Source organism: Paramisgurnus dabryanus, chromosome 23, assembly GCF_030506205.2.
Source record: "Paramisgurnus dabryanus chromosome 23, PD_genome_1.1, whole genome shotgun sequence".
Classification (NCBI taxonomy): Eukaryota; Metazoa; Chordata; class Actinopteri; order Cypriniformes; family Cobitidae; genus Paramisgurnus; species Paramisgurnus dabryanus.
Window position 1 is genome coordinate 13,432,388 of NC_133359.1, and position 27,727 is coordinate 13,460,114.

The 27,727-nt window shown below is 40.4% G+C and overlaps 1 protein-coding gene across 1 annotated transcript in view; it reads right to left on the reverse strand.

The window, feature by feature from the left end:
- cecr2 (CECR2 histone acetyl-lysine reader) overlaps positions 1-27,727 on the reverse strand; it is a 41,172-nt gene that overhangs the window by 12,801 nt on the left and 644 nt on the right. Inside the window, exon 2 of the mRNA XM_065291723.1 lies at positions 844-938. Within this exon, the coding sequence (XP_065147795.1) occupies positions 844-938 (95 nt within the window). The remainder of the gene's footprint in view (positions 1-843; positions 939-27,727) is intronic.

Genomic DNA, 27,727 nt, shown 5'->3' on the forward strand with positions numbered 1-27,727 from the left:
TACTGAAAACTTTATGTGTGTGTAGTTAACTTTATTGTATTTAGAGCCATAAAGAAACACAATTTTCAAGTAATGATTATTAACTAATAAGGAAGTAAGCACTGTGCCATTTTGTTATGAAACTGGCTAAACGAATACTAGCTGATCAACCAAGAAACATAGTTCCTGTAACCCAGCATAGAAACCAAGGGTGGACGTTTGGACAACAAGAGAGAAGATAGAGAGTAAAAAGGAGAGAAACAATAGGCTTATCTTGAGAAAGCAGAATGATCTCTCACACAGCTGCAGGCCCCCTGCCATTCCATCTTTCGCTCTGTCTCCTTCATCCGTAACACTCCCTCCCCCATTCTGCTGGGGTGTTTAGCACATGTAGAATAAAAAGGGCACTTCTGTGATAGGCCAGTACCCTGCGGCCTCCCCCTGGATGCCAGTTGCTGTCGGATCTAATAAAACCCAGCGTCATTTAACGGCTTGCCCGGATCATTCCTGCCTACCCAATCATCGACCCGACTCTTTGCTGCTGATGAGGCACTGCTATGGACGGGAGCTCCCTTTAGGGGCCAGTCATTCATCACACCACTGACTCACATAATAACTCACTCTCTTTACTGGCAAGGGGGCCAATGGCCCCTTGACCTACTGCTCCAGGTAACATGCCTCGGTGACTATAGTGCTACTATGGGCAACTGGTCATAGGCAATTGAATAGGCTGAGTCAGACCACCATGTACAAAGCACCAATTAAGGTTGCAAAAACACCGCGAAGAAAAAGCCACACAGTGCCTTCTGATTTGTATGTTAAAAAAGGAAACACTAAATCCGGATGAGGTGGAAGGTAACTTACGTGATGTCTCTGCGCTGATAACATCCTTGCAGCAGGGAACAGAGGAGATCTGAGAGAAAGTTTAGGTCTTGATTCAGTAGTGCTTGCTCGAGTTCCTAACAAAAAATGAACAGCAGAAAGGAAAGGTTAGTCATTACAGATGCACTGAGTATAACACAAGCAGCTGCTTTTATGAACTTATGGAACAAAAAAGCTTAACTGTCTTGACTTAATGTTTTTAATACATGTCCGTTCATTTAAGAGAAATGCTTTGGCTAACTAACACAACCTCCTGTTACTAAACTCTTTAGGGTACGTTTACACAACATTGTCAAAAAGATTCCGGTTCACACAGAGCTTCCAAAAACGACAAATTATGTGTGCCAGGCCAGTATTTGGCAAAGTTACTTTGTAAAGAAACACTATGCACCTGCACACATACGCATTTTTTACAGAGCAATAAATAAAGAGCTTCAAGGCAAAACCCGCTAGGTGCGTCTGACATGTATTCTTGTAATTTAGCTTTTTTATCAGATCTCTTAATAGATTCTGCCAAAAAACTGGTATTTCTTTATGGCCTGAAGCGAAAGTATTTGATGAACATATAATACCATTATCTATAAGGAAAATTACAAATGAGTCTTTGTTTAAACAAACTATACAGAGAAGGGTCATAATCTTTCTATGCAAGTGTCTTATTTATGTTCTTTTATGTCTTTTGTGTGGGTATTTATTTGAAAGGATACGTACAGCACTATGGTCAACACTTGTTGTTTTATAGTGCTCTATAAATAAAATTACGATACAATACGTGTCAAGAGCATACGGTTAATATCATTTTTATTTTAAAGGGACACTCCACTATTTTTGAAAATATACAAATTTTCCAGCTCCCCAGAGTAAAATATTTGATTTTTACCGTTTTGGAATCAATTCAGCCGAAAGTACTCCCCTAAGTAATGTTCAATAGCAGGGGACTATTTTCGGGCACTGCGTAATATGATTGCGCCTCCTGCAGCCATGTTATGGCAGCAAAGTACTTGATTATTATGCCGGAATGAGGGTATAGTTACTAGCCATATCTGCCTAGAAAATCGCAACTTTTAATTTTCTGTCAGTCTACACGATGTAACTACAAAAGAGTCAAGTTTTAAATGGTGGTTATTTTTGAGCGCGATTCTAAATCAGTTTCAATGGATTGTGCTGAGCTATGCTAAAAGTGGTAGACCCAGACCCGGAGATTGGCTGAATGGATTGCAAAATGGCAAAAATCAAATGTTAAACTCTAGGGAAGTTGGAAATTAGTATATTTTCACAAAAGTGTGGAGTGTCCCTTTAAAGGCATTTAGTGTCTTTTGCATCTGAGCTCAACAAATACAAACCGCCAAGATGGCGATAACATTGAGCAATTTTGTTTGGATGGACAATGGGGTTGTCATGTAAATGAATACACAAAATGCATATAAGTTTCCAAATTTTGGTTGAAAACATTGTGTAAGCATGGTCTAAAGCTTAAAGTGTGGGGCAACAACAGGCCATGTTTGACTGCCTTTTAAGGTTGTCATTAGGCTTTAAAAAAGAAACCAGAGAAAGACAGATTGTTGTCATGAGGAAATGCCAGTCGATCAGCAGTACTCAACCACAGTCATTTAGGAACTAAACTGGCAAAAGATGTTGTGTTTGCAAAGATTACGTAACAAAAAAAAATCCTGAAACTTGACACAAGCTGAAGTTTCCAATCCTGTCTTAATGTACAGTCCTCAATCATATCTCTGACTTTTTTGTATGACCATTTTTAGGTGAAATCAGTTGGGTCACAGCACTCGGACTACAGGAAAGTCAATGAAGTGAATTGCAGTAATATAAAAGGACCTGGTAGGGTTTTATACTGAGCTATTGAATCTGAATGGCTTTGCAAATTTGGTTAGCACTGTCTCAAGTTATGCACTCCTTAACAGAACCAATTTTGCATTTAATAAATATTTATTGTAAAAATTGTATTATATCATCTAGTGGTGTGCCTTAATTATTAAAGATTTGTGAATTTGGGTTTGATAACTACCGACAATTCAGTAATTACCAAATTAGATATCCAAACAGCTTTTTAACACTCCTTGGACATATTGTTGGTGTATTCTGAATGTCAATCCACTTTCTGCAGGTTTCCTGTAAAGCTTTCATCTACAAGATGTAACCGAGGTTCAAGTTTAACCTTCATCCCCTTCTACGTCCATTGTACTGGAGCTATTGAGAGTTTATGAAGCGGCAGTAAGTGGGACTGCAAACCCCAAGGAGAGAAGCGAAGCTAAGCGACAGCTTGAGCCCAAAGCCACAGTTAGCAAATGCCTCTTTCCTTCTCTAACCCAGCATGGACTTCTCTCTTCTCATAATGCCCAATGTCACTTGAAGGAAAATGAAGGGGTAATCGGTAGAGAAGATATGTAAATGCCCAGTACTTCATCACTGGTCCACTTTCCTTGACACCCCATCACAAGGAGCTTAGCGATTTGGTGCTCCGGTTGCTTTCTATTGCAAGATCTCAGCTTGCTGCTAAGTCCCTCAGGCAACAGGGAACACTTTTCAGCTTCAATACAAAACATTCCCCCTTCCCTCTTCATAACAGGGTGACACTACAAAATTAACTCAAGGCTGAGATCAGCAGCGCATCCATTCATTGCAAGATTCACTCAAGCCGCAGATTGCCGCTTCTCTCTGGAGAAATGGTTGCGAGAACAGGGTCATATAGGGTCAGTTCACACACCTCCTGGTTGAGGAAAGGCACGAAAACTGGGAGCTAAGTGTCAGCTGGAGTAAAAACAGAGAGAAATCTTGAAAAGCAGGATGACACACATTTGTGCCTAAGGTGGGAGAAAATGTTGGTGGTGAACATGGTGAAAATATTATGTTTTCTTGGAGGGGGATCAGCTATAATGAGCAATTTAGAAGCTATTGATTATCTCCTCTAGGCAGTCAATAAAAGTCTAAAGAATCTGTAAAATACCTTATTGAAGGACATGGATAGGAAATCTAGAGACACCATAACAAAAAAAAAAGTATGGTTATGGACAAATTTGACAGCAATTCATGTTATATACAATGCCAGTCGTGAGCAAAGCATTTTCTGTACTGAACATCGATTTACTTTTAGCTAAAAACACATAAAGAGATAAATCTATTATTGGTTGACACGTTTATTCGTCCACTGAAACAGGGAAATTCAAGGCCCAAAATTTGAGACTGCGCGGCCAAGCCAATCAAAGTGTCCGCAACATATGCAGTAGGGCTGGGCGGTATGACGGTATATTCCGTTACTGCGGAATAAAATGTCAGACGTAACAGATTTTTCTATTCCGCGGAATGCAAATAAGTGGGTGTGGCTAACCCTCCCGCATGTTAGACTGAGTGTGATGGAGAAACGTGTCAAATAATTCACTCATAAAAAATGAACGAGTTATTTCTGTAATTTTTATAATAACTGCCAGTGAATCCACCGCGGGTCTCGCAGCGAGACATACAATCTAGTTCTCATTTTTTATCCGCTTAAACAAAAAAATTGCCACTTTTTATTTTGTACCACCATACTTACTTGTGTTACTACTCATGTAACTGTCTTTAAAGAGCCACACAGATCCAAAATCGAAACTAACCTTTATTGCAGTGTGTCGTGTAGCTGTCCATCAATGTAAACAACGTGTAAAGTAGTTGAACCAAAAAGTGCACGATTAATAAAGTTATTGGCGTCTAAAGCAGGGAGTCGACTCTGAATCGCTGAAACGAGTCGTTATATGGATTGAATCTCCTGCCTGTCTTTATCCACGTCACACGAACGCATCCACGTCACATGAGATACTATCTCCGCCTACAGCCTTGCCCGGGAGAAACGAAAACTATGACCCGCCCACAGCTAGTTAGTGTGTGAGTGTAAACATCAGCTCACGCTGTGTTTTCAGCTTGTGTTGTTTTCACAACCAAAGGAGACTTTTTCAAGGAGGGATATACTAAACGTGTCTGGCTGTGAAGAATCAGTGGTTAAAATTAATTTTTAACGGAGGGATTTAGACGTTTGGCAATGAAAGTGGTTCAGTACCCACTGTATTTGGAACAACATGCGTCTCCTAACCACAACCTGTAAGTATGATTATAGCTACATACTTGCTTAAAAGAGTGTAAAATGTCTATATTCGTTTTTTATTGCTTGGATTAATGATGAATGATATTGTTGTTCAAACTCTAACTTATATATTGTCAGATTCATGATAGCAAGCGGTTTTGCTATGACCCGGTTAGTTTACATAAATGCTTAAATTAGTGTAAAATTGTTAGTTTCAATCGTCGTTTGTATTGTTTGGATTAATGATGAATGATGATGTGTGTTTAAACTGTTAATTAACTGTCAGAGAGTCACGTTAGCAAACGGCTAACGCATGCTCATTTACGGTTTTGTAATGACCCGGTTAGTTTACATAAATGCTTAAATGAGTGTAAAATGTTAGTTTCAATCGTCGTTGTTATTGCTTGGATTAATGATGAATGATGTGTATTGATGTTGATAATGTCTTCTCAGTAAATCATGTTAGCACGAGGTCAATACATGTTGCACTGTTGTTGGTCTGTGCCACCGATCTGTGGTCTGTGAGACTGATCTCTGATCTGTGCAAAGACACTGTGTCAGTTGACCAATCAGAGCAGAGTAGGCTACTGAAAGGTGGGGTTTAGGCAGACTGAGTCGTTGAACGGCTTCACACGAATCGTTTGGGGATCTCTTAGAAATGGGGTAATTTTAAATTTATATTTTGAGAAAATTACAGTGTTTTTTTACCTTGCATGCATTTAAACCTGTTGTCCAGGACTTATAAATAGTGATAGGATGCTTAAAATTGTCATCTTACTGGCTCTTTAAATAGGGAAAACATGGAAGTGTTTGGTGGCTTTTAAATTCATCCCTGTTTGGATCCTAAGGAATGAAGCTGTACAAAAATTAAGTGCATGCATTTGAAAAAGATAGGTATGTATTAATTTGTCCAAGTTGAGGTAAGAACAAAGTAAAACATTGAAAAACAGTGATGTTTTCCTTTAACGGTCTGCCCTGAAACAACCTAAACAGTGTTTCCGCTATAAACATTCAACCGTGGCGGCCCGCCACTCCTAAAATATCCCCGCCACGCCTGCGGTTGTGGATAGAAGGGATACAGCAAACGAAATCTCGTTGGATGAGCACTGTTTTATCCTAATCCTTTAACCAAACCCAACTCTAAACACAAAATTTCACACGATTGTAGGATGTATTTGTATCTAATTTAGCCAGAACCGCTGTTTTCATCCTAATAATCCTACCTCCAAATCTAATCCTTAACTTTTCGGCATTTGCTGTATCCCTTCTAGACAAAACCCACAGCGTCAGCTCGCAAAAAGCTACCGAAATGTCCGCTCTGCGAGACTGGCTGTCTAGAAATAAATTCCTTTCTGGATTTGCGTTGTTCACTCATTTATAAATAAGTCTCCTAAAATATCATAATTTCCTCCATGGGTTTAGTTTCATGCACAAATAGATTTAAATCAACAGAGGATTATTAAGCTACGTTTCTGTTTTGAGAAATAATAATAAAATAAATAAGCCTATACGAAATATGTTGCACTTAAATAATTATTAAATTGACAAAACGAATAAAAAGTATTTGAGTTTCTGTTCTTTTTTTGTGACGCGCTCTAAAACCAAACCAGCAGAAAGCACGTCATGTTTTTAATGATTATAAATAAGCACAAGGTTTTCTCCTTATTGTGAGTTTACACAAATAAAAATACATCATTTGAAGTTTCGAATGTTGTTTTACTTTTATCTTTATGACTATAAATTTAGGGTAATTTAAGCTGCAAGGTCATCACGCATATGATGTTCACCGGCGCATATCTACACCAACACAGCGCAGGGCTGCGAGAAAAGACATTATTAAACTTTTGATTTAACATTTTACGGCCATTAGTTATTCAGTATAGGCTATAGCGCAGCGCACTGCTGAGCGCTCAGCTGTCGGTCAATCATCTGTGCTTTAGATCGACACTCACAAAGTTTCACATTAAATGATAAGATATTTGTCTAAAAACAAAAGGCTAAATACTGAATACTACTTATATGCGACTGCAAGACATTAATAGTCGAATCTGTTTGTAAGGAAACTTACATTATTCCCGTGGAAGAGAAGAACGTTGGTAATAGAAACTTGAGGCAGACGGTGAGACTGTTTTATCTGTTTTCAGACGAAACAGCAGGGTCGGGGTACCCGCGGGTGAACCACATAATATTTGATCTAACGGGTGTAATAGGCTATTTGCGTGTCATTTGTGTTGTAGATGCAGGTCGGGACTCAATATTAAATGTCCCGTGCTTATTTGTGTTTAAGATCTGTCTGAAGACCGGTAAAGGTTTATATTTAACTGCGCGTTTTGCGGTGTGACCGGCTCGGGGTCACAGTCTTTATGTCAAATGGTACGGGTGTGAAATAAAATTGCTGCTGATGTCGGATAACTGGTCGGTTGTTCTGTCAATCACAGCGGTGCGGATTATCAAACAGGACTGCATGACTTTGTAACAGCTCTGTACGCTAAACACGAGGACGAACTTGCAATGCACACTACATTAAAACTACAATGAAATATCCCAACTACGTCCGTAGCTGACTGTGTAACGTTTTTTTAAGAAAATACAGTTTAGATCAAACATAGAAAAGCAATATGCTATAAATATAAGGAAAAGTAAATGACAGCGTGAAAATTATAAAAAATACATGTTAGTTTACTGTAGCCTATATTCTACATTAAATTTTTTTTTACATTTATAATCCTCATGGGCGCCCCCTGCCGCCACAGCTGAAAAAAATCCTAGAGGAAACACTGCTAAAGTCATCTGATTTGGAGTATGAAGGTCTGGCTATCCGAGACTATCAAATGGATATATGATGGGGCTTAACGAATCAGGGAAGGATACATAATGATCCAGAACATCCAATGAGGGAGCGAATGTGGGCACTCACGCCTTTGCTTCACATTACTCTTAACGTCAATCTTCACTACAGCGCAACCGTGAGATTTCCGACAGCAATGGAGTCTGCAGCTTTTACAAAAGTCTCCATTTACAAGGGTCAAAAACTTTGGAGTAGTCTGATGACAGGCATAACCGCAGCAAAAGTAATGTGTTTTAAAACGAAACTCATTAATGTAAACGTAGCCTGATACACATTCTCTGCTTTTTTGATGTGGGAACAATTAATGCATCAGGACACAGCTCGTCACGTTACACTTGGCAAACAAACAAATGTCTCAATATGCTCACATTTAATAGAAGAATTAAAATCCAAATGTGGTGTTTCACTGATTTGGTAAATTGTTTATGTTATAACACGTGAAAAATATAATGTGACATTCTGTATGTGACATGTCTCATATTCACCTTTTAATGTTTTGCACTGTATTCCCATCCATATGTTCACAATTTACTTACACTAAGGTAGGTTTGGGGTTGCAACCTCTTTACTTGTCCCCTAGATCCTGTGTTACGCTCATAACTTCCTGGTCTCTTGACAGTTAGTGGACCAGAGTGGGCTCATCTATCAATGCAGCCTGGACTTTGATCACACTTCAAACCTGAAGGCGGCTGTGGGGGATTAACACAACCCCAATTTGGCTTTTGAAGTGCCATTCATAAACTCAGATGGCAGAAATAGGGAATTATTGTTTTGTATGTCCGTTGCTCCAGAAATTCGAAATCTCTTTAAGCCAACTATACACTACGTAACTCAAGCTTGTCGCCCAGCACACACTTTAAGACCACAACTATTCCAAGTCATGCTGGCGTGGACACAAAAGAAGGAGCTTGAACTACAAGACCCTTATCCCTGAATTAAGAGAATCAGTGCATATAAAAGTAAAGTTTATGCATGAAGACAATTTAATGCAATTGTCATTGTTGCTGGAAACAACAAAACTTCTAGATCAGTGGTCTCCAATATGGAGTTGCCTAACAAACCACATTTTATTAATAGCCTTAATTTTTATATTTATTTATTACATATTTTATATTAGCTTGGCTTTTTTATGTTAACATTTTAAACAAAGACAAAACATATCAAGTAAATACAAATTTTGAGTAACAACCTCTCTAGTGCAAGGAAATGTTAGAGCCGCGCGTATTACAAGTTCAGGTGCTAGAAGTCATCCATACCACGTGCATTCAGGTCTGAGCAAGAGTCCAAGACACGTGCATTGAGTCCACGTGCATTTGAATAGGAGGACGCATGCATTACAAACTCCCTCGCGCAAAGTAAAGCCAACGAACCCCATCATGTGAGGAAAAAATGCAATGTGCATGTTAATGTGAAACTATGATGATAATAATAATAACTAATAATAATAACTATCGCCAGCTATCGTCATGAAAGCCCGCTATTAACGTTATGTCTGATGATCGTCGATACACGAGTCGCACAACCCTACAGAAGGGCGCAAAAAATTTTGAGACAAGTCAAGTCATTATGTGTAACATTTTGCAGACAGTTTTATTATTGGTAAATTATTAGATTAACATTTTAGGCAGACAGTATTATATTAATCTAGTATTGCCATGCTGTTTCTAAATATATAACAGGTGCATCTTTACTATTAAGGCTGTCACTTCAGGCCACTAAATTGACCTTGATGCCAAGCAATTGAAGGTCAACTCAATTCATCAGGTAAGTTCAGAAGGCAGACCAACTGAAGAGCTTTCTAAAAAAATAATTAAACTGGATATTTTATCAGTGACTGACCAAGCACATTATCTTTCCTAGATTTTGCATGGCAGAGCTTTGGCAATACGTAGTTGTCCCCAAATTTGGTCCCTGGTGCACAGCATAATCTTTCCACAGATGGCAAAGCAGCAATTAACAGCTCTTGTTGGTTAAGGGAGCAACAAAAAGACAAAGGGGTGGGCAAGTATATTTTTTGCTGTGAATGAATCTTCTGACTTGTATATCTTAATGCCACACTTTGAGTTACAATCTTCGTGCACCATTACAGCTGTGTATAGACAGTCCAGACCAAATTTATATGGAGAGTAGCTGTCCAGATTTGCAGCCAGTTACAAAACTGATGTCAATAAATCATTTACTGGGATGAGTGTCTTTTACTCAGCAACTAACTCAACAAACTCTGGGAAAACTCACATTGTACTTTTCTATAAGGGGGCGTGCACACCAAAGCTTTAACGACAGCGGAAGAAAGCTTCCAATGGAAGAGCAGCATTTAAAAAAAAAAAAACATCTGGTGGATTTTTCCGCGCTGAACGCCACCGCTCAGTGTTTTTTTCTTGATCAGCGCTGAAAAATATTCAACTTTGGGTAAAAAAATGTCAGTTCACACAGGTCGTCCAATAACAGTGGAGGAGGGGTGGGACAAATATCACAACAACCAACAGGCTCATTGTACAACGACTAATAAACAAAGCAGAAGTATCACAACAACCAAAGCGTTCAGCTGAAGATAGCTGGCAGTCGGCTGAAATAAAGCTGTCCGCCGGGCGTTTTCAGCCGCATAAAAATGCTTTGGTGTGCACACTCCTTTCTCCCCACTCCTCTGCAGGTCTGCACTCACACTACACTTTAAAATCTGGAATGAAGTAAGCTTACGTCATTATGGTGCAATTCAGGTTCTAAAGAAAACTGGAAGATATGCATTCTCTCATCGGAGTCACTATAGTGGCGTTTATTGTATTTATAACTTTTTTGTTTAATAATAGGCATGTTGGCTATTGGCTGTGGTGCTGTGCAGACTGATTGGCATAATGCTAAGTTTACACCAAACGCGGTTTGGGCGTCAAAATCGCGTCTACCACGCGTGGTTTGCCACTTGAACAATTTGGATGCATTCGCGCGTGTAGAGCGGAGTAGACGCGCGGAAAAAGCAAGCATTTGACGCGCGTCCGAAGCAAAATCCGCTTCTTGTGGGAGGGGCAACTGCTGTGCGAGTGTCTGTTTGCAAGATGACTGATGTTACTTGTGCATTTATCAAGAGAGTTACCAGTTTTGTATTGGGTAACCTTACTATGGGAAAAATAAACGGCGCGGGTAGATAAACGTCACGTGACTCAAAAGTGAAGCGTGTATTACAACTTACCAAGTTGCCCAAAGTCCTTACTGACACTCTTCCAAGCGAGGTCCTTTTTATTCCTGTCTCCACTATAGAAATAACAACTTGTGTCATATAGCTTCGAGTGACTGCTTGAGTGAGTGACTCCAGGCGGGGCTGCCACCACAGCAGCAAGCAGGCTCCTGATTGGTTAACGCGGCGCGAAATTCCACCAAAGTTCAAATTTTTCAACTCGGGCGTCAGCCGCAAATTCGCGTGAACCGCAAGATGCACAAAAAGCACAATTCGCGCTTACCGCGCGTACCGCGCACAACGCTCAATTCGCGCCTTTCGCCCGAGCTTCACGCGCGAAAGAGGCGGAAACGCGTCTTCCGCGCCGAACGCCTCTTCCGCGCCGCGGGACCTCCTGACGCGCGTCAACGCGTCTTCACATTGACTTAACATTGAAATCACTCGCGCTTCACGCCCTTACCGCGGTTGGTGTAAATGCAGCATAAGACTTTAAAGTAACATGAGAGTGATTCAAGAGCAGACTTCAGCTAATATGCATTTAAATCTCTCTCACGTTATTTCATGTCATAAATTGATCAGTCTGCAGAGTGCCGGATAAAGTCGAAAACAACTACCATTTGGGGTGACAAGTAGCTGCATATAATCGTGCTGCATGTATGAAAAGAGTTTTTACTGTGGCAGCTGAAGTTGAGGTAGGATATAGCGAGGTTGTGACCCAGCCACAAACCAAACTGAGCCATGTACGGTTAAGTGTACCACACCCAGTACTTTATGGAACAATCACACTAATGAAGTCTAATGAACCAGACTTTGGAAATCAAACATACTCTGGTATGGTGGGGTTTGATTCGCATAGTGTGAATACACCCTAAGAGCACTCAGCCAGTAAAGTACAGGTGATGCCAAAACAGCACACACCCCTATCTGTGTATAAACAGTCAGTCAACACAAATTCTTACAGACACAAAGCTATAACCAAAGCACTGGAGGTTGTCTTAATGGCAAGAGACAATACAATATCTATTTGCAGATGAGAATAAAGATTCTGACCTAAAAGCCGCTCTAAACATTTAAACTGTTTCCCATACGTTGATTTATTTGTGGCAACACTGGCCGGCACAAATAGGTTTTTCATGAGTCCCATTTACATTTTTATTTTACTATTTAAAACGGCTTAATTCATTGTTGCGAGCGCTCGGCGCCTCTCTCGGTCTTTCTCTCTCTCGCTCTCGCTCTCTCTCTCTAAAACCTCATTCACACAGACCTCTGGTCCCAGAAAATACCCGTAAAATTGCCAGACAAGCGTCTGTGTGAACAAAAACTCGTTCCGTTAATCTTCTGGGATCGTTGCCGGAAAGAGGACCTAGTAAGATACGCAGGTAACCCTCTGTGTGAACAAGAATGCCATAAAGGGCGTGTCGAAGTGAGGACGCGCGCGTCATCATCACAACACAAGTTATGGTTCAGCTCCTTACAACGAGAGATAACGTGCATATAAACATTCACCACGAGAAATGTTGCAAACTAACATGTATATAAACATTCACCACGAGAAATGTTGCAAACTAGATTGAAGCAGTTATCAGGAAATGATATATGAGACGCATAAACAATGACACACGTGCCGTAGTGAGGACGCGCGTGGCATGGCAACATGAAGTTGGTTCAACTCTTTAAAATCAGGGATTTACAACATTCACTACGAGAAATGTCAGCATACTAGACTGAAGCGGATATCAGGTAAGTTAGCTCGTTACTTACTGCGTTGAAACGGAGATCATTCAGCAGCATAAAAGAATATCGCGTCACGTGCTCATTTGAGCTATAATAAACGAAAATACCCGCATGTCATCCCAACGAGATATATTGTTCAGCTCCTCAAAATGCGGGTTTTAAATGCATATAAACAATCACGATGAGAAATGTCTGAAAACTGTATCAAAGCAGAAATCAGGGAGCTTGTCAAATATCCACTCTGAAGCTGAGATCATTCACCAGAATAGAACTGTGCATTCACGCGCTCCTTTGTAGTCTTATCATAAACAAAAATGCACGCGAGTTGTTTCTGGAGAGAGAAATAATAAATAATATGCAAACTTCAGACGCTGCGTAGAAGAGAGGGCGGGACTTTCAACATGTCACGTGTCTTTCCGGGACCATCAGATGCGGTGTAAACTTGGCAGTGTGAATGAATAAAATATCAAGCGGTCCCGTAAAATTCCAGGATGCCTGTCCCGTGTATCTTACGGAAAATCTGTGTGAAAAGGGCTTAATGTTGCGTGCAGCACCTCTCTCTTAGATTGAGACATTGAACAAATTAAAAGATTGCAGTGTTTTTAGTGTGCGTTCCTCCGTGTACTTGCCTTTACATGTAAACATCAACAGTCACAGATGTCATCGACAGAGAAGACTGTCAAGTTTATCATAACTTAACGAAAGGTTAGCCATGTTTTCCACTTGGTGTGTCTGCGCTTTACACAATCTATAATAAAACGATCACTTGTGTTTAAAATGTAAAAAGTGCTCATAACGCAACAACACATTAATGAGAAGAGGAACAACAGTAAAGCCTGCATGCTGCATGAGACAAACAAGTAATATAGCCAAAATCATCTCATATACCTGCTCTTCAATGTAAATGTATGGGGATTTTGACATTTATACATTTTAGATTTTAGCAGCAGTTTAAGGTGCCCTTCCTCTGGCGTTTTTATTGCTTTATACTGTTGTCTGAGGTCTACTCATGACGTTTGCATGGTTTTTACATCCAAAAACATCAAAAGCAATAAGTAATAGGCTATTTTGTACCCTGATTTTAAGGCTGGTTAGAGAAATGATCCGTTTTAATGGGCGGGCTGCATTGACGACTTGGAAGTAAACGCCCACTGCTATGATTGGATAACAGTTTTTTTTTTCTCATGTGTAATCAGTTTAATGTTAAGTGAGTGTCTTAAGACAAAGTGTCTTTCTTACACACGCATCTTTTATCATAAACCCTTTTGACACACACACACACACACACACACACACGTGTCTTTTATCGTAAACGCACGCACAAAAACACACACACAAACACAAACGTACATGTGTCTTTTATCGTAAACCCTTTCGATGCGCGTGTAGCAGCACACACACACACACGTCTTTTACATAAACCCTTCGACGCGCGTGTAACGAATGCACAAACACACACATTATCACATTCAATGGCCGCAACTGATAGTAACACATAGTACTAAAGTTTTACTCACACAAACACGCGTGTCTTTTATCATAAACCCTTTCAAAGCGTGTGCAGCATTAATTTCGCGTCCCTCGGAAGAGAAAACACCGGCCGCCACAGTGACACATAGTACTAAAGTGTTTTACTCCCACAAACACACGCGTCTTTTATCATAAACCCTTTCAAAGCGTGTGCAGCATGAATTCGCGTCCCTCGGAAGAGAGAACACCAGCCACCACAGTGACACATAGTACTAAAGCATTTTACTCTCATAAGCTGCGCCACCATTACGTTCGGATCCAATATTGATGGAGGAGCATTGCTTTTCTTAGCAGAAAGTTGAAAAATGCTGCATTTACCTCACACAAGCGCAGCCATGCTGCGATGATGACGTGAACATCATTGAAAAGCTGCAAACAGTTTTTGCAAGTTTGCACAGTTTTTGCAAGTTCCTGCAATTTCATCGTATAAAATTGCATAAATATCCTGCATATTCCATTGCATTTTTTAAGAAAACGTGCCACAAGATTAAGAATTTTTGCCCACAACAAAAAAACTGATTCAGTCCACTATATGGGGAAGAGGTAAATGAAAATGAGTGTGTGATTTCGAACACTGATGTTAAAAACCCTTACACCTGTGTGGCTTTATGGATTGCACTGTGAAACCGTAAAGTTTACTTTCTTACTGTTTGTCACATTTGTCATGTTTATCGTATTAGTTGTTAATAAAGAGAACAAAATAACTGCTTGTCATATTTATTTTATAATATGTTTTTCTTATATTTAATACTTTTTATTTAAAATTAAAATAAGTATGTTAACACATTTCTTTTTTTTATTTAGTACAAAATAACTGATAAACGTAAAAGGTATAGTGTTTACAATCAGTATCCTTCAGCTAATTCCAGTTTACTGATCAGTGTTCGTCTCCTGTATCATGGGATATGAGTGAGTGAGTGTACATCGAATGTACCCTCAAACTCAGAGTGCATTATGGGTAAAAAGTTGTGAACGAATGTAGGGAATGAAGTTGTTCACTCAGGTTTCGGACACCACTAAAAAATGGCGGATACCAAATATAGTGCACTATATAGGAGAGGGAGCGGTTTCGGACACAGCCCTACTTTCCTGCAGAGGTCAACCCCAAACAAACACACCTGAACCTGCCAATCAAGCTTTTCACAGCCACCTAAAAAATAGAGGAAGGTGTGCTGAAGCAAGGTGGGTATTCCTGGTCCTGGAGAGCCACTGTCCTGCAAAGTTTAGCTCCAACCTCAAACAAACACACCTGAATGCAAATTCTAATTGATAAGATTTTTCAGGGGTGTTTGTTTTGGGTTGCAGCTAAACTTTGCAGGAACGTTGCAATCCAAGCCCACCCCTGATCTAAAGTGTGCAGGAGAGTAAGTGACATCATCAGCACCACATCCTGTGGGAAACACTGTGTACTGCATACACATTCTAAATGTCAAGTCTCAAGTTTAATCTGATATGAACTTTATTTTCATAAAAACATCTGCATTATTACCATTTGTCAAATGTTGATTTAGTCAAAAAATTAGTCAGAAAGTTAAGAAAACGTTATTCTCATTTATGTTGTCTTATATTATGTATTCTTAACTTTGATTTGGTAGTAGTTCTTTCTGATCAAGTCGGTACTAAAAAATATAAAGTAATCAGTACCAGGTTTTCTTAAGTACTGGAACCACAGCAGAACTCGAGTATTTCTACTCGTATTGGTAGACTACCGAACCTTTGATACAGTGACAACACTAATAAAAAACATGACCCTAAAACCATGATAAAACATAACTAGAATGTATTTTCAGTATTTGATAGTCATATAGAGGAGAGAGAGAGAGAGAGAGAGAGAGAGAGAGAGAGAGAATTCAAATGAGGTGTCTAGTTTCTGTCCAAGAAACTCAATCATGCAAAATTTTATTCACAAATAACCAACTCCCAAGAATTTGTGAAAATCATTTGTCAACATTTTTTTTTCTAGAAGATAATCAGTCTAACAACCTTTCCAAACATGACATGTATTATTCAAAATAAATCACCTTTAGAATATGCTACATACCACAGAATTACACAGAGTTAAAAAAAAAAAAAATGAATGGCGCTTTTCCATTGCATAGTAGCCCACGGTTTGGGTCAGGTCAGGTCAGCTCACCTCACTTTGGCTTGGTTAGCTTTTCCATCCAGTTTAGTAACACTTTGGAATGGGAGGGATTATAGGCACATCGTTATATTTGTGCTGCCTACTGCTGTGACATCATACTAGTGAGACCGTTGTTTTACATTCTCGTACATTCATTTATTTCCCATTTCGCCACAAATTTAAAATTGACCACCACACATAGATGTTTGCACACCACGTTAATCACTACCTCTCTCTCACATGAGCCTCATTTAAGTTGCATTTAAACATTTGCGGTCATGGGCGTCGTGAATGTGCCTCCACAAACTGCAAATATGGAAAAAAAATTGTATGGTGTTAACCTGTAGATGTTTTTTCATCGCTAAAGGGAGTTTGGGAACTTATAGCAGAGCACAGATGACAACATGTTTGCTCGAGAGAGCACAAACTAGCACTAAGGTAAAGCTAATCTTTTACATTATAGCGATGATGTTGGTAGTGACGATTCTCTCAGACCAATCAGTGATCTACAGAGTTTTTGTGTCACGTTTTAGTATCAGCTCGGGTCGCTTGGAACCCTAAACTGAGGTGGTACTAAAGTATCAGGTACTATGTACAACACCCAGTGGAAAAGCCCCCAAAAGTAAGCTGACCCAAACAAGCGCTCCAGGATGCGGTTTGGTTTGGATAGTGTGAGAGCGCACTCACATTATTCAAACCAAACCAAACCATGCCCCAGCGCGATTGTCACCCCTCCCCACTCCCCCAGATGCACGCACTCACACTGTACTTCTTATCGATCCGAGTCCGGGCACGCTTTCGTCATTAAGATGCGATTGTTTTGAAACAAGCAGGAAGTAAAGCTCTCTCTTAACACTGGAACCCACCGTGATGATAAGTCTGTGTTTTTTATTCTGAGTCATTTGGTGCGCGATTACAGACAGCCCTCTCAGATGTCATCATATTGCTTAGTTGATCTGTCATGTGTGCAGCTCGGACATTCACGTAACCCCGCTGATCGCAGCAAAAGGTTTTAAGGAGGCAGATGAAGGTGAGTGGTCGCGCAACTGACGTCTTCACCTTTTGAATCGCGCTCAGGCGCGATTGCGGTCACACCACAGCCTTCCGCGCCTGAGCCCAAGTGAACCGCGCTCCGGCCCAGCTCTGCAACCCGGCCGCGGCGCGAATAACCAGTCCAACTGCGTTTACATGGGACTTGAAGACTTAACAGTTTTCTCACAGGCAGTGACGTCACCACCTATAGTACATAGTAGTCGATCAAAAAGCCAACGGCATATATTGTCTTAAGCTGTACAGTTGTATCTCTTCTCAGGTCTTCAGAACCTGTAAATGTAACATGAGCTTCTATTTTCACAGTTTCTCTGCCAACTGCTTTAGTCCAGCGGAGACTTTTATGCGTTACTTTGCGCTTACTTCCACGTGTGACGTTCATCTTTCATACGCGGGGACATGCGCACATGGACAAAACCGTGAGAAAGCGGGTTAAGGTGTTTACATGCCACGCGAAATCGGCGTAATGAGCAAAAAACTACCTGTGCCGATCGGTTTTTTCTTACGCCGTTTATGGGCTTTCCCCGATAAAGGAAAACCGTTTTACCCATTTACATGACCCCACACGTTATCAGTTTATTGAGCATAATCGGCGTAAGACTGTGCATGTAAACGCACTCAATGTCAGGGCCAGGTGCAACAGGTGGTCACGAACGGATGGCCAGGCACATCCTGGGTTTGGGATCACAGCACAGGCTATTGAGTGGGAACCATTAACTCCAGGAAACTGAGCCACCTCACAATGTCCTCCACAAAAACTTTTGCTGACCCAGACTCCCATGGCCTTCACTTGGTGGTCTTATTACAACATCTTGTGCAAAATGTTGGCCAGTACCAATGCATATTCAAGGATCATTACAGTAATAGTTCACCCCATAATGAAATTTCTCCAAAATGTTTCACTTTAGAAGACAAATGTTAATATGCTGGATTCATTTGGATTATTTTTATGATTGATTTGTACTTTGGAGCTTTCAAATCTTGGCCCCCACTAAATAATTATACAAATCTAGAAAGACCCAGGATATACACAATATCAAAGTCAAACTAAAAGTTTTATGACGACCATATGCACATACTCCCTGACTGTTGATCATCAGATAATTTTAAGATATTGTACTGTCCTATTTGCAGAAGAACGAAAAGCTAAATTGAGCTGGGCACAAGAGGTGTAAAAGTCCTCATATGTAAAAATAATAAGCAGAACCGTATTAACTGAAAGGCACTGGTTTGTGGTAATTAACCAAACAGTTTGCTGCAACTACGATCAGTGTCAAAAACTATAATGGTACTACTATCATCATTATAAATCAGTGGAAATTTATTACGCCTGAAAATCAGAACAAAGTAACAACTTAAACAGTCTGATAGTGAATATAAACAAACCAAGTAAAATCAGCAACATTTTAAAAAGTCCTTTGGACTTCAGGGAATAGGTCGGAAAAAACAGATAGCAAACAGTGTGTGCTGTAATGCAAACATAAGAAAATGAACCAGGAGATATTACCATAAGCATAACAGACACAGACAACACAACCATGGCTTCTCTTCCAAACAACTGTTCCCAAGAGCAGATGAGTGGGTCTAGCTGGGCCATTGTTATGAACCGCTCTATTAGCCTTTGAAAGCACATCAACACCCTTCCCCACCCCTCCCAAATACACACACACACTAACACGTACACATGCTCTCGTTGCTGTCTCAGCTCCAGGCTGAGGGTCCCTCATGTGTTTTGCACAGACTGCCCCCCCGTCCCAAACATCCAACTCTTCTGTGAGGCTGTAGGGTAACATTCCCACTAGAACCCCCCCCCCAACTGCCACCCCCACCCATTCCACAGTCTGCAGGGAGAGACGCAATCCCTGATGACACACTAAACAGCAGATTTCCCATCATGATTCTTGCATCATGTTGTCACAAGCAAAAAAACACCACCTGACAATCAAGTCTAAGAGAGTTAAAGCAACACAGACAACCTAGGATCACAATTGAGCCCTGTCATCCAGCTTCAATTTCAACCCACAAATGAGCACCATGTGTGGTGAGGCAGCCCCAACTTGGAGACAGCCACTGGGAACCATGGGGCGCTGCAACAATGGAGCCGGCTGAAACAAACACCACACACTACAAGACCGACAAATACCCCCCTCCCCGTGTCGAACCATCTGATACATTTACTTCTGCCCTCACCTGTCAATCAGACATGGGGGAAGGGATGGTGGTTTAGAAAGACTTGAGAAGTATCAAAGTATTATGCATGCATGCAACTTATGATGAAGTCGGTAGACACAAAAGAAGCACCGGAAAATAAAACTTTTAAATTTGTTGATTATTGAAGTGGTTATATTAACTGGGTTGTTTAGTTTGGACTATGGTAGATTGCTTTCTGGCTTATGTGAAAAAGGGCACTGCGTTAGGAACACAAAGGTCATGGGTTCAATCTCAGGGAATGCACATACTGATAAAAATGTATGCTTTGAATGCACTGTAAGTCCCTAGGATAAAAGCATCTGCCAAATGCATAAATGTAGATGTAAACGGGTCATGACAGGCAATGTACCAAGGTTTATTACCCAAGGGAAAGCAACAGTAGTAACGGTTGTCCCTTAATCCGCACCATTTCAAACATGGTCTTGTTGTAAATGCCTTAAAATCTTTTTTCCTCTGTTAGAAATGGCCTGGCTTATAAATGGTTATAAAGATAAATATCTTTAGGATGCAGGTGGGTGGGAGTGATCCTTTTCAAGGCACAGCATCTGGGGTCTGAAACAAGGCCTGCTGACCCTTCAAGTTATTGATGGTGCAAATCCTCCAGCCAAAAGCTCACTTCCTCCTCCTCAAAACCACAGGAGCTTTATCAAGGGTTAGCTGCTCTCACTTCAAAGCCTTTAATTCAACACAGGCTAAACAGATACACACATAAAATGCGCATACAGGCTCGCGGCAATCCTTCACAATCGACAACCGGTGTCAGAACAAAACGGGAGAGTGCTACAGATCCGACAAATCCGTTTTCCTCATTTTAATCCATCTGCTGTTCAAAACAAGAGCCTGTCCTCGGCTCCTGCTCCATCAAGCTCCATTGAGATTAAATCTCCCTTTACAATCATACGGTGTAAGGCCCAGAAGAAAAGGTGCCCTAGATGAACTGCAGCACCCAGCTACAACCATCTCCCCTCTCTGGGGGGGAGACGCAAAGAAAGACCCACCATCTGTGATTTAGTCATGCTCATGCCAAGGCCAGTGGTAGAGCCAGAGTTTGTGAGTAGTGTTGGGAATGTTGTATTTAATATAGGCAACCCTAGGATGGGCGGAATACGGAGAAGGGGAGGCACAAGGTGAGAGGAGGCAGAAAGGAGGAGTTGATAAATGACACAGCCGTGTATGAAAAGCATGAATAAGACAAACATCTGTCAAGAAACATGTGGACATACTGCGTTTAAACCTCAACGCCAGCCAGGGGCAATGGGTTAGATGATCTCTGACAATGAGCTGTGCAATTGCTGATAGAGACAAGTGTTAATTAGAGGTGAATCAGACGTCTGAATCATAAACTTGTTAAGGCACAGATTGTCATTAAAATAAGAAACAGGAGGTAAACACAGAAAATGGTTTTGGTAGTAGAAGAATCAGATAAGTAAAAGCATGGTTGCGGAGTTAAATAGAGTCCATGGAGTGAATTATCAGAAAGAAAATAACAATGTAATGTATTATGTTATGTTATGTATTAGGGCTGCACGATGTGAGGAAAAGTTGCGTTGTGCGGTGAGATTGTTTAATGTTGCGATGACGATGTGAGTTGCGATAAATATTTTATATTTTTTCATGTTTTAGGGGCACGTAGGTTATTGTCACATGATCTGCACGCTGCACTTGTGTCATTCTGAAAAGTTAAAATGTTTTTGAAAAGCCTGGAAAAACGAGCGCGTCACACTGTGTGCGAGTCGCGACCGCAGGCTTCCAGAGCACACATACTGCGCGCCTACATTGGAAATAATGAACTTGAGCGCGCAATAGACGCAATATGTGAATCACCGCTTCCCCAGTACCCGTGTTTGTGGCGTCATCTCTCCTAAATCCAAAATAATTCCATGATATAGCTGAAGTGCTGTTCCTTTTCACCACAAGGTCTTCGTCTGACAACACATTTTCCTCACTCTTCTCTCCTTTCTCCGCCATCGTTTTTGCTAACAGGCACAGCGTCGCAACTGACACCTCACAAATCAATCTGAGTGTAGCTGACTTGGGGGTTCCCCTGATTGGCCTAATAGCATGAACGCGCAAACCATCCATGCGTCCCAAACTGCCTACTTCCATACTATATAGTATGCAAACAGTACGAGAAGTAGTGCTTTTCGCCTACTATATAGTATTGAAGTATGCAGTTTGGGACACAGGGCATGTCTTCAGGACTAAACGTGATAGGTCAAACGTTTATTACATGCGCTTACCGTTTTCCCTTCATTCATCGCGTCAAGGCTGTCTGTTGCAATGTGTTCATCGCGTGAGTTCATATCGCGATGACGATGAAAATTCGATGTATCGTTCAGCCCTATTATGTATAATGTGATATTATGCGCACAAGCATCCAGAACAACTTAAGAAATTGGCTACAACTATACTTAAAGCATGTAAAGGTTTAATATCACTCAAAGAATTAAAAAAGAAAAACAAATCCCAACAAGGGTCAATATCAGCACAATTAAAAAGTACTTGTGCCAGTCAGTTCCACAAAAAACAGATGATGAATTCAAGATTAATCAGTAATGAGGTTGTCTATCTCCTGCCCACGTTGCTGACTTTGCCCACTAAATGTAATCAATTCAGAAACTAAATTAAGTCCTACTCTCATCTTCTGCTGATGTGAAGGTTTGGACCAAATGCCCACAGATCAATTCTCCACCCACTTTCTAGACATCATCAAACAGTTAATGAAGATGTATGAAAACAGACAAGAACAAAACACCAACGCTTATCCTCTGCGTCCATCCGGCAGGCCTAGCCCTCTGTCGGTGTGCACGCAAGAAGGGCGGAGGGGCTCGGCTCCTGAAGGACTCCAGTTCCTGGAGGAGGTGGGATTTCAGGGCTCGTTTCATAGCCACACTGCTAGGAAATCAAGCGTGCTTCACACAGAAGAAGGGCAGGGAGAGAGCCCAGGCAAGTGTGGCCTCTTCCTGTAGTGCACTTTTCTCAACTAAAGCTGGGTATACAGAGCGCGACTGAAGTGTAACCAAGAAACAATGTGCAAGGAGCCGTTTTGTCAGCTTGCCAAGAAGAATCTCTATTGTCAACCCCCGGAACGGATTCTCAGAAGAAAAGGAGCTGACCCACACCTTAAATTTCAAATTGGATCACTGCGTTCAAATCAAAGCTTGTGGTTTGAGTGTGACAATCCAACCAAAAGTTATTTTACTCTTTCCAAAAGATGTCTAATTGAGGATATTGTTAGTTTAGGGTATATCACAATTCATAAATTGTACATATTATTTCTAACCACTAAAATATGTCGTCAACAGGTGGGAATTGATGATGACATCTCCCTGACAAAAACGAGACAACGGAGGCAAGGAACTAAATCTTCACAAGGAGTCTGACATATAAACATATGGTCACCTTACAGGGTAGGCTTTCCTCACAAGAAAAAGACACTGTATCCTCTTACCGCCGGATTTGTGTTCTATTTACTAAACTATCCACCTGCTTTTTTAGGCACAGCTTTGGCTAAAAAAAACAAGTGAATTACAAGAATTCTAATCTTATATCATCAGAAAAGTGTGTCCGTTCTGTACACACACCGCCAGGTTTTTGTAACCACACATACAGAAGTGTTTTTTAGTATGCCTGGTATTGCAATGTCGTAATGGGCATGCATCAAGTACCTGTGTATGCGAACAAGTCAAATTAAGTATACTTGTTGTGCGGGTACACTCGCAGACAAAAAAGATGAATGTACTTGGGCCTTTAGGTGTAATGATAAATTGTGACACACGCTTTACCTGTCCGCTATCGATTTGGATATTAAACACAGCTTTTTATGTACTCCGGCTCTTTGATCAGCAGAAAGTCCTTAACAAACTAAAAACACTGAGTTTGAGTCATTTATAACATGCATTTGAAAAAGCAACACTCGTCAAAGATAATCATAATAGATATTCTTTATTATCATGATAATTACTGAAAAGGTTTGAAGAACAGTGAAATAAATTAGCTTATAGGCATTTCCTAGAGATGCATGTGTAAATGGTACTACTTTTGTCACGCATATTGAGTTTCTGCATGCACGCTATGTTCACATTGACCGTTTAACCGTTAACCGAAGGTAAGAATTTATGACCGATTAACATTATCAGTTAAAATAAAAAAATATTTGTTAATACATGGTGCGTGTCGTCATGAGCCGACAAGACATTTCGCCACTTTTCTATCTTTAATTTGTGAATGTCCTGTAAATGACACAAATGATTGCTGCCCTGACGGTCTGAAAGTAATCATTTGTATGAGAAATCATTTGTATGCGTGTTTGGAAGCTAAACGGAGACGCACACGTGTCCGCGCAAGATGACGCGGTCCGTCTCGCGCACATCCGGACAGACGTTCGCTGATGGCCTCTGACCCTAACCATAAACATCTCTCTTTTTGCACAAATGGAGAAAGACGACGCAAAACCAAAACTTTCTGAAAAGCGTCCTGCTTTAGAAATGACCACTGTGGTAGATGAAACGGAGACAATCTGCCCTTTGGATATTAATCCTCTGGACCGATCGCGTGCTTTTTAATAAGGTAATGTTGCGTGAATATCTGATAATGTATGAATCCTGGTTCTGTTGTTGATCTGTCGCTGCTGTTTGCACGTTACTAGTTCACAGACAACCGTCAACTGTATTTTTCTCAATGACAATTTCTAGGGGTGTCAACAATAATCGATTCGGCAATGTATCGCAATGCGGGCATGCACGATTCAGCATCGATGCAGCAAAGTGCCATAATCGATTATGTATGTCACTGTATATTTTCTGGCCTCGAGTGGACGATAAAGTTGTTTCAATTACTTCCAGGGGCATAACAACAACAATCAAGATGGCTGAGGCGGAGAGAGATGACAGTGATAGACGGGTAAATAAAAACGCACCCTTTTCCATGGAAAGTGGACATATGGGCACATTTCGGATTCTACGAAGTTAATGGGCAACTAGACAAGACTAACGCTGTGTGTAAATTCTCATCTCAGGTATATAATTGTCATTGTCTTAAAGCTGCTAAGCTTCCGTTTTTGTTGAGAATAGTTGCACTTGCCTTGTTGTGTACAGTAGAATTCTGATGCATCGCAATGCATCGTAGAATCGAATTGAATTGAATCGTTACCTGATGAATCGTAATTGAATCGAATTGTGAGAACAGTGCCAATGCACACCCCTAACAATTTCATCTAAAATCTTATAAGTTAACGGTTAATGTTCGGTTTAGAAGCTACGGTTGTCGGTCGTGAAAATTAACTGATATGAGCATCCCTAATGTGCGCACCCTCTGGCTTTTGGATGTAGCGGCATTTCACCATAATTCATTAAGAAACACAGCACGCAAATTACATGATTTATCGTTACATCCCTAGCCTTTACCATGAGTTCCCTCCTATTCCTTTACCATGGGTTTGATTCCATGTGAACACATGTAATATGTAAAAAGTTGATTGTAAATTGCTTTGAATAAAAGCTTCAGCCAAATGCATAAATGTAAATGTACTAGGCAAATTAAAATCTAAAGAACAAACCCAACTACATTTATAACCTCAGGGAGATTCGTAAAATAGTCAAAGCTCTCCTTGCAAGTTTTAATTATTACTTAACATTGGGACAATGTTAGAGTTCACACATCACATGTTTTGACAAAAAACACATAACCTCAAGCCAACGTTGGTGATAATATGTACCCACACAAAATTTAAAGGCCTGGATTCACAGACAAGGCTTAGCTAAAGCAAAGACTAGGCCTTAGTTAAATTAAGATGTTTAAGCATCTTTAATAAACATTCCTTAAGCCTGAGTTACATTGAATGATTTTTGGCTGTCCCCAACGAAAGATTACCATTGTGGCGATTTCTGTGATCGTGGCTATTCATCGTCGGTCTTACATCGTACAGTGATACAGGTGTAAGGCGGATGTTTTCCCAGTCTTGGCTCACAAGCCTATAATAGCTTTCTGACAGCATCAGAAATTCAGGATGATCAACGCACAGTGTGTTTGCTGCTATGACCTGCGTACCGGCATTTGTTTACTAATAGCGCATGCTGGTGACGTTGCGGTAACGAGTTTGCAGCCGTCAAAGCCTGATTCAATAGGTGTCATCATCATACAGTCTACATGCTTGTTGTACACAACAATCCATGTCGCACAGTGTGATAAGGATCTTATATGATGACAAAAATCGTGAAATATATATCCCAGCACTCTAAAAAATACTGGGCTGTTTTTAACCCAGGGCTGGGTAACTATTGGATAGAACACATTTCTGGGTTAAAATGACCTAAATAATGGGTTGTTTTAACATGGTTGATTAACAATAACCCAGCAGTTGGGTAAAAACAACCCATTATTTGAGTCATTTTAACCCAGAAATGTGTTCTTTCCAATAGTTACCCAGCCCTGGGTTAAAAACAACCCAACATTTTTAGAGTGAGGCTTTAGGCAAAGATGTTACTGGTGTGTATCTTGAGACAAATCAAATGCATTGGCTTATTTTAAAACCTGTCGGTGTAAGTTTAGTCAGTTGAGACAGCTCAAACCAGCGTCGTAGTCTAGGACTAGGCTTAAGCCTTGTCTGTGAAACCAAGGGAAAGAGTCTAATCTATGAGCATTAGATTTGTTATATGTTTACACCTAAGCATTTTTAATATAAATGTATAAATTGATTGATTGAATCTTTAACAAAACCACTAATAAGTATTAAGATAACAGAGAGGATTCTGCAGGGATTATAATAACAGCCTCTAGTAATGACTTGAAAAACGTCTCAATCACGAGATTAAAGCAACCGATTGGATTATTCACAGTGGTGGCTTACGTCCCATTCATGCGGGCCTGCAAAGTTACCAGGGTAGTAAAGTGGGAATGAGAGCTTTTGTGTTGAATGACCTTGGACACCTACACTGAATGCAATTAGGCTGCAAGGATGAATCGTGAAACGGTCAATGACTTGTGCCTGAAACAGCCTCCCGTCCTCTGAATGTAAATCCTTTCACACTGCATTGACACATGCTTTCTGTAATCTGCGATTGCCGCATTAAATGAGATTATCAAACTGCGCACGTACGAAATATCGGACGTGTGCTCCGTTTCCAGCTAAGTAAAGTAGTAAAATAAGGGTGTTAATGATAACGTATGTTTTTTTAGACTTGTGTACTGAATTTTCTTACTGATCACGCGAGTGGTAACTTTCCTGGGAGTTAGCACGCGACAATCATCACCTCGAACCCTTGCTGCAATAACAAAGCGACAGCCAGCGCACGTTTCACACATGTGGGGGTCGAGATGCACCCATGATATTGATGCCTTGTGTTGGCCATTTTTCACTCCTTTTAACAATTACATGGGGTATGGTGCGTGTTACAAATTAACAAACTCTTCCCTAATTCAATTAGTTCCTCGTTTATTATTTGAAATATGGATAGCCTGACAATAATAAAAAAAGACAAATACTTGATCTTAGTTATTTAAAACGCATATCGGTGGATCTGGGCAAGTACTGTGTTAAAGTGAGATAATTTCTGATGAATTAAAAGCCAGCACCATTGTAAAGAGTGAGTCAACACCACAAACAAGGCGGACAGTAAGTTAAACGAACAATGACCAACTCGCAGCCAGCCTGTGATCAAACAATAAACTTGTAACTCTAGATCGTGAACTTGGCTTATCGTCTTCATAACAAAAGGAAAAACCCAACCGATCAAGTTTATCAAGTCACCGGTTAGTTTACGAGACAATCTTATTCGACGCCACTCGACGTGTAAGTTAAAGCGAAAGCACAAGAACAGGTCTTACAGGAATAAATAAAAGCGACTGTACACCAAAAGCCAAACAGCGTCGGGTAACTAAGTTAAAGTTAAATAACGTAATACAAAACGAAACGTCGATATCAACGCCAAAGATCTGATAAATTCAAAGCAAAACAAAGTTGCCACTCGTGACAATTTTGTTGATAACGTTACTCGTCAATCACGTAGTACACCGCTTAATCAGGTTTTGTTTTCAAATAAAAGACGATCAAAAACAACACAAGCCACTGAATAAACACATTTCTGTACATAAAAGGTGTGTCTGAAGTAGAGATCAAAGAAAAACACCCTG